Source organism: Corvus brachyrhynchos, unplaced genomic scaffold (assembly GCF_000691975.1).
Source record: "Corvus brachyrhynchos isolate BGI_N302 unplaced genomic scaffold, ASM69197v1 scaffold12, whole genome shotgun sequence".
Lineage (NCBI taxonomy): Eukaryota > Metazoa > Chordata > Aves > Passeriformes > Corvidae > Corvus > Corvus brachyrhynchos.
Window position 1 is genome coordinate 364389 of NW_008237885.1, and position 8434 is coordinate 372822.

Consider the following 8434-nt stretch of genomic DNA (forward strand, 5'->3'; position numbering starts at 1 on the left):
GGGAAGGGCGTAGGGGTGGAAAAAAAACCCCAAATGAACCCTGGAGAAGCATGGAATATTCAAAATTTTTTTTAAAGGGAGAATACAGGAGCTCCTTCCTCAAACCATACCATGTTCTAGCAAAACAGGGAAGAGAAAGCAAAATGTGATAGTAAATAAGACATGTCAGGTACAGCTAACTAGGCTGCAGTTCTCTTAAGCTGCTCTCTTTCACATTCCTTCAGCTCTGCTGCACATTGCATTTATACCCACTCAGACAGAGGACTGGGAGAGGAGGGACAGCTATGCCATGACACAGCCTCTGAGTAACACACACATGGAAAAACCAGAAACAACCACAATAACTTTATGCATTTAGTGCCATGACAACTTTTAACCAGTAGTTTATTCTTAAACATTCACTATGGTGAACACAAGACGGGAATAAAAAATGAAGCCAGTCTTCATCAAGGCTGAGAACAGTAACCCAAAACTGCATGTGAACTCACCCACAACAGCAAACCAGTAAGTTAACAAACGGACATGGGAGAGTTGCTTCCTGCACCACTGGTGCAGTGAACCATGCAAGAAGCTTCAGTGCTTTATTTTCAATAGATCCAAAAGGTGGAAAGTTTGAAAGGAGAAGAACATGAGCTCAAGCCTGCTCCCTACCAAACTGAGGCAGAGGGTAATCCTTCTGTCTCACTGTGTGCAGAACTTCTCTGTATCAGCTAGACAAAGCTTACATTACACAGTAAGTGAACAAGCAAAACATAACTTTTCTGTACCATGACTAAACCGCTGAAAGACCCAGCAGTACATTAATTCTGCAAAAGCAACAGCATGAAGGCAATCTCTTCAGTGCTGCACTTTGAGGTTGTTGCAAGTGATCAAACCCATTTCTTCTGAGGCTTACTGCCAGTTAGTGAAGGCACCATAATAGACCACATGCACTCTGCCTTATCCTCAGACAGGAAATACATTGGCTTAGCTTTAAACTACTTAAAACCAGCTTTAGCACAACAGAATGCAACTAAAATTACCTTGTCTACTGCTCGAACTTTAGAATACCAAAAGAAGACCCCGGACGGAAGTGGGTATTTAATTCAGTAAAAGATGGAACAGAGGAAGTACTCACCCATCTGAGGGAAACCAGTGCAAGGCACTCATTTCTAGCTGATAAAATAGCAAAGGAAACAAAAATACAGCCAGGTGCTTCCTACAGCAGAAACCAAAGCAACAGGGCAATGCAACGCAGCAGAGCAGCCCACTGCCTCTTGCAAACCCCAGGCAGTGCAACTTTTGATTTGGATGTTCACCTCCATATGCTTATCACCCTGCAGCTGCAGCCAGCCTGAGCACCTAGACAAGGAGTATGCAATTGCTGGTAGAGCAAACATCTCTTTTCAGCCTACTGCTGCCAGACAGAGCTATCCCTCCACACCTAGGGGGAAGGCCTGCCAGCCTACAAGCAGCAGAGAGGTTTGGCTGCCTCTTCTCCACCAGGAAGGCTGTGAAAAGCCTGAGTGAAAGCAGAACACAGACCAACATGTCTATGCTGCAGCAAACCAGATGAGTGGCTAACCTGCCAGCATACTCAACTGGGCCGCTGTTATCCACCTGTCTAAACAGCGGGACTTGATTGCAGCTGCCCTCACAAGGCATGACCTCCCCTGCAGGGTCAGAACATCAGCCACCCACCAGACAAAATGAGACACAGCTATAAAAGGTCACACTTCCCACCCTCCCTGAAGAACACAACAAGCCAAGAGACAACTCACAGCATATGGCTTCTCTGAGCCCAAGCTCAACATCTGCCTGCTTTCCATTTAAACCCAGAATCACTTTTGTACTTTCTCTTTAGCTAAGGGAGGCACTGACCGTCCACTTGCCTGTTTTGGTATATTCACAGTGCAGTTCAGCCTGGAAGGTGCCTGACACTTCTGTATTTTTTCCCAAAACAAAGTACTCTTGCCTAGGAGAGTTCAAAAGTCCAGTTCTTCTCTTCCAAAAGATATACATATGGCACTGAATTTCACTGAACAGCTGAAAACAGTGCTTTGTTCTGCTGTAGCATGCTCTGGAGTTGCTTTACTAATGATAAAGCCATTGAAGAGTTTTCAACACTGCTTAGTCCTTTCAAGATAATCCTTAATCCTAAAATATTAAGCACTTTTAAATAGATTTATATTTCTATAGGGTGGTCAGGGTAAGATTTGCAGCTCATTGCATTTAAGAGGCCTTTGGAATGATCACAAAAAACCAAGTTTCGTATTAGTTCACCTAAACAGGAAAAAAACAAATATTTAAAGGTAATCTACACACCAAAAATCATAGCCAGGTCCTTCCCTGTGATTACTTTACCCATCACACTGACCTATGCAGACACCTACACGCTAACACAAACACATTTAGCTGAGCTAAACTCCATGACTCCAGGAGAGAGGGGCTTTTTTTCACGGAAGTTATCTTGAGCACTAAATGAGGATCACCTACCTACATTAGTTTTACGGTCAGTGAAGAAAGATGTTCCCACAAACAAACCTCATTCTGGCTATTTCTGGACTGCAGGACTTTGTTGCTTCTGGCACCAAGTGCACATCCTGGCAAATTCTTGATGACATGTCAGGTGGAGACTGAAATGTAACTGCTCCCCTGCTCAACATAGAGCTCTCTGCTCCCACGTCCCAAAGACTGCCAGTCAGAGACCTGAAGCAGCAAGTACTCTACAGAGAATATGGAATGAGCTCCTTCTCTGAATGGCTTTTCTAAAGGGTGGATCTTTTTTCACGTCGACAAAGAGGAAACATAGGAAGTTAAATCTTCTTCACCTATATTCCTTTGTGAATGCTCCCATCCCACCTAAGATATCTGCTGCAGTGACACAGCTGAGAGAATTTACTCCATTTTTATACAGGCTAAAACCTCTCTTCATACAGCATTTTTCAGCAAAGCTCTTGAATAAGCATGTTATTTTTTTAGACAGCAAATAATATATAGAAATATTGCTCCTGTGTTAATAAAATGTTCTAAGTACAGGCATAAACAAAGTTGTGTATTCAAGTGAATCAAACTTCTCATTTGAAACGCAGGGAATTTCTGTCACTTTCAGACTGACTACTATCCAAGACAATATAAATAAAATGGGGATTTCCACAAAAAATCCACCAGACTATGCTCTACTGAAAATACATTTACATTGTGCTTATTAGAAACTTATGCATAACCAAGATGTGTATTCTCGCAGATACCTTTTTATGGAAACCTTAACCTAAAATATGCTTTCATTATACCGCAAACACTTAAAAGTGTGTTTTAAAAAGATATGTAGTACAACAGCCCAGCCTGACCACACTGGAAATATTAAAAAAGTTTGACTGTTGGAAGGTAATAGAAATACCAGTTCACAGACACTGCACCTATGTGAAACCTTAACTTTTAAGTATGACCAATAAAATAGCTCAGAACTAGCGAGATTACGTCATTGTTTCCTGCCTGTGAAGAGGAGCTATTTTAGTTAAGTGAAGCTGAGCAAAGAAGAGGAAGTCTAAATCTTCTACAGATTTGGGGCCATGAAAGAAGCATCTCTGAAGAAACTCTGTAGTGCACAAAAGGTGAGTAACAATCCCTTATGCTGTGCTAACAAAGTAACTTGGATGTTTTTACACATTGTTAAGAGACTTCGTTGTTCAGAAGCTAAACATGGGAATTAACTCTAGAACTAATGAAAAGGTATTTAATTCTTTAGTGCACTTTCAAAACATCAGCATCATTCTATACATAACATTTAAAGAAAAATGATTGCATTTGTAAAAGCATAGTACCATAAATACTGTTGTTTTGGATTTTAACAAAAATTTTAAGAATATGCAATAAATGAAAACATTGGTAAGTACATTTAATACTAAAAGAAAAATGTTTGTTTTCATCACACTAAAACCAGGAGAAGAGTGTTGCTTGGTCTCTCTCTGCTTCACTGAAAGTCATGTTCTCCTTGGGGAAATGCAAGCAAACACAAGGGACAGGCAAAGTAAAAAGGGGGATTGGGAACAGAGCTACACGCATGGTCCTTTAAATGGAACCACTGTTACCTAACTTGCAGTAAGAATCTGGAGGAAAAGATTTAATTGTGATTTTGCTGTGAAAGTCTTGTTCTTGTACACGACACCTAGCTGGCCTTCCCAATTCACATCAGACATTCAGAATGTCAGTTATCATTACAAAATTAAAAGATTGATATAACATACAGACAAACACAGAGGAATCATTCAGAATTAACACAGACAAGCCTTCCAGAGACCAGTGACTCCAGGGGCTCTTCAGCAAGTGCTTTAATCAATACCAGTAAGTAAACGTTATCATTATGACAAATGGCAACTAGGGCAAAAACCATCCACCCAGAGACACCCAAAGATCTGCTTGGGCTGACCTGGGAGGTTCCAACCTGAGCTCTATGCAGACAAGTACCGATGAAAAAGCAAAATATCTCCAATTGTGTATAAATGCAGACAGGTAACTCATGCTTTTTTAAAATCTCAGTATTTCTTACCTACATAAATGTTACATTTTAGGTTCTTAAAAATTAACTGGCATGCATTTAAGCTCACAAAGTTGGGAAACAACCCACTGTTGCTTTGACACAAATAAGAGTCTCCAACAACCAACCAGAAAAAAAACCCAAACAAACCCAACAAAGCCTTTTTGTTACAGCAGGTCCATTCTTTGATATATCTCAAAACTGTCACAAACTTGAAATAACCCGCAAATAAGGCATGGAACCCCTGGTTTTCCTGAAAGAAGATCACACCAGATTCAGCTTCTTCTCTTCCCATCAACATCAGCCTACTGGTTATTTTGAAAACATGACCTGACCAGAAACAATTACAGTCACTGCAAGTCCAAAGGAGAGAAGTGCAAAACCAAACTAAAATCCATGATGTTTCTTAATATTCAAGTGAATTCTTCTACCTCTTTTATACATTACTACTCAATTCACCTGCTAAATCACTCAGGATATGGAGCTTGGTAGTCCTGTACTATGTCATACACAATCACTAGCAAGAGAGAAAAAGAAAACAGAACTAAAGAGAAAAAGACCCACTTACAACGTGCAAGGGCAAGGGCAGGGGGGAGGTGTGTATTAAGCAACATTTGGACAATTTTGTGCAACAGTAGTGAAAGTGGAACAGTGTGCCAGATAATATTTGAACTATGCTGCTAGCATGTGCTCAAAATTTTTAAGCATATGCCATCTAACTTTCAATAAGGTTTGCTAGCATTCTTTAATTCTTTTGTTCTTCTTATTTTTAGAGTTCTTCACACAATGAGGAATTTTAGAGGCATTTATACAGATGCCCTCCAAACCTCTTTTTTGCATTTCATGCATTGCTTTTCCCATACAAAACATAAATTCTATTGTATGTTCTAAAGTCCTCATCTGAGCAGAAAACACCTTTTTTTGTTTTGTACAGCTGAAAAAACGACCTTGAAATTAAGGGTTAGATATTTCTATGCACAACTTTTTTATATATCTGTAAACTGGAGAATTGTAATAAAATTAGAAGCCCAAATTTCATATTTCAAGGCAGATACTAACGTATATAAAGATTTAACAGGTCATATTTAAGTTAGTTACTCTATGGGCACTCTTCTCAAAAGCAGCTGGTATTTGCCAGTGTCAAACCAGGATGCCAGATTAATAAACACTGGTTCATACCCCTATGCATTCCTATAGCACTGAGAAAGTATTTGGTAACATTACAGAGAAAGCATTAACCAGATGGGCAGTAACAATAAACCTTTTTTTAATGCATTCTTCACTTCTGGAGATAAAACTCACAGAAACTATGCACCCTTCTGCTCTTGAGAACAGTTCTGGTGCCTAATCCGATACTGCAGAAGTTCCTTGGCTGTTTGTCACAAGTGGGAAGATCAGGCAAACAACTAACTTGTTCCTCCTCCTCTTCACAAAGCTGCCACAGGACTGGGTAAAAGGCCAGACAAGAGGAACCCTCCCACATAAAGTCATGAAACTGTGACCACAGCCAGAGCCAGGAAAGTGCTAGGGGTGAGGGTTAAACAAAGCACTCACGCAAACACAAGGTAAGGTCTGCCATCCTCACAGGCTCCAGGGATCCTCTCCTTCAGCTCTCATCACCTCAGCCTGCACAGTGATGTTTCAGATGTCCAGCTCCTATGACCAAGAAGCTGGAAGAAGGAACACAACTGTGCTCTGGGGCAGCTGCCTACCAGCCAGGAACTTCTCCCCTGAACAAATACTGTTCCCATATGGCCTGGCTGGAGACTGTGCTGCTTCCCATCTTTTTACTTTTTTAAACAGGAAGTCTATTAATCTATTCATTTCATTCGTATGCTGGGTGGGTGGTTCTAATGCACTGGGATTAAACACTGTATTAGAAGCTATGTAGCCAGTAAACCAGTTTTTTAGTGTCTTATGAGTAAGCACCTGTTCTTTTGGGAGTTAAGTAGCTCCTACACAAATAAAATGCAAAATCAATACTCTTTGCATATCCAAGTGTCACTCCATGCCATGCTCACTTGTTTCTATTCATAACTAGCTTTAGTCAAGAATTTTTTAACAGGAACAACTTGGAAGAAATATTTTCTTTAGAAAATAGCTCTCACAGCTCAAATAGAACTGTTTCAATCTAATAATCAGTGACTGACACACAATTGAAGTGTCAATCTTGACTTTTTGATTCCTTATATAAAAAAGCGCCTTAAGTAGTCACAGTATTTTATTAAAACATGCTTATGAATACTATTTTCACAAGTCTGACAATATATATTTCCTTCAGAGGATGATAATGTATCTGCAGTCAGAAAAAGCAACAAAGCTAGCACATTTCAGAGCTAAACAATACAGTCTCATCACTAAACACCATCGTAAAACAATCTTCCTGTTTGTTTTTAAAGATAAATTTTATTTGACTGAGAATAACTTCCCATATTTTATCTAATTTTAGGGTATTTATGGAGTGCAAATACTATTCCTAAATTCAATTAAATTATGATGCCTGAAAATCCCCACCCAGAAGAATACAGGATTGCATCACTGGTCTTCTACAGTTTTGTGTTCACAGTGGGATTGTTGGTAAATGCCACTGCACTATGGGTGTTCAGCTGCACTACCAAGAAGAGAACCACCATAACTGTATATATGATGAATGTCGCATTACTTGACCTATTTTTTATGTTTTCCTTGCCTTTTCGGATAATCTACCATGGGACAGAAACGTGGTCTTTTGGAGATACATTCTGTCGGATCATCAGTGCTTTCACTGTATTTTATCCAGCCATTGCTCTGTGGCTGCTCACTTTTATCAGCGTAGACAGATTTATGGCTATTGTCCAGCCCAAACATGTCAAAGAACTAAAAAATACAAAAAAAGCTGTGCTGGCTTGCACTGGAATCTGGATAATGACCCTCTCAACAACGTCCCCACTGCTGTTTTTACGATCTGATCCAGACCAAGCCTCAAATTTTACCACCTGCGTGAAAATGCTTGATATCATCCATTTAAAGGAAGTAAATGCATTGAACTTTTGTCGCTTGATTTTTTTCTTTTTGATCCCCTTGTTTATCATGATGGGGTGTTACCTAGTCATTATTTACAATTTTATTCACGGCAAGACTTCCAAATTGAAACCTAAGGCCAAGGAGAGATCCATAAGAATTATAGTTACTTTGATTGCTCAGGTACTCATCTGCTTTGTACCCTTCCACATTTGCTTTGCCTTCCTGATGTTGCAAGATGAAAATACAATTTACAATCCCTGGGCAGCCTTTACCACCTTTCTCATGAATCTCAGTACCTGCTTGGATGTTATACTGTACTACATCGTTTCCAAACAATTCCAGGCAAGAGTCATCAGTGTAATCCTTTATCGCAATTACCTTCGAAGTGTGCGCAGGAAAAGTTTTCGAACTGGAAGTGTAAGATCACTCAATAATATGAACAGTGAAATGATATAAAAAGAGAAAAAATGTCAGGGGACTTCTACAACGTAAACAAGTGATTTCTTTTCCAAATTCTAGCACTTGGCTACACAGAAGAATTTTCTGTAACCAAAAGTAACAGATGTATTTGTTCCACTGTAATTATGACAGAAGCAGAATAATAATTGCACCTCTTTTTTACTTGCTCAACATCTTTTATTGTTTCACCTGAAATGAACTAAAACCTAGCATCAGTGTTAAACTTTCCAATGCTTTTATCACCTCAAAAGACTGTGAATGTTGTTAGACGTGAAAGTGACTATTAATATAATAAAGTAGACAACACTGAAGAATTATGATGCAACGTATATATTAATTTTTTATATTTGCATAATCAAATGCTCCTGAAACTACTGTATATCCCACACTTCTGAAGTTAACTTCATTCTCTCAAGATCAATGTCATCATGACTTAATGAGAAGGCATATGTAGGG

At 39.3% G+C, this 8434-nt stretch overlaps 2 protein-coding genes across 4 annotated transcripts in view; one reads left to right on the top strand and one right to left on the bottom strand.

The window, feature by feature from the left end:
- UBAC2 (UBA domain containing 2) overlaps positions 1 to 8434 on the bottom strand; it is a 101347-nt gene that overhangs the window by 65390 nt on the left and 27523 nt on the right. The window lies entirely within an intron of this gene.
- On the top strand, positions 3465 to 8295 carry GPR18 (G protein-coupled receptor 18). Of its 2 annotated transcripts, XM_017732605.1 has the most exons (3): positions 3469 to 3593; positions 5952 to 6081; positions 6966 to 8295. In XM_017732605.1, exon 3 carries the CDS (start codon positions 7010 to 7012, stop codon positions 7973 to 7975), a length of 966 nt encoding a protein of 321 aa, XP_017588094.1. In that variant the 5' UTR covers positions 3469 to 3593; positions 5952 to 6081; positions 6966 to 7009; the 3' UTR covers positions 7976 to 8295. The 2 variants fall into 2 exon arrangements, with proteins under 2 accessions (XP_008630612.1, XP_017588094.1); XM_008632390.2 differs by lacking the exon at positions 5952 to 6081 and having other exon boundaries at positions 3465 to 3593.

Bases quoted from the DNA above. Each gene is read 5' to 3' on its own strand.
- GPR18 (XM_008632390.2), top strand. From the start codon at position 7,010: ATGATGCCTGAAAATCCCCACCCAGAAGAATACAGGATTGCATCACTG.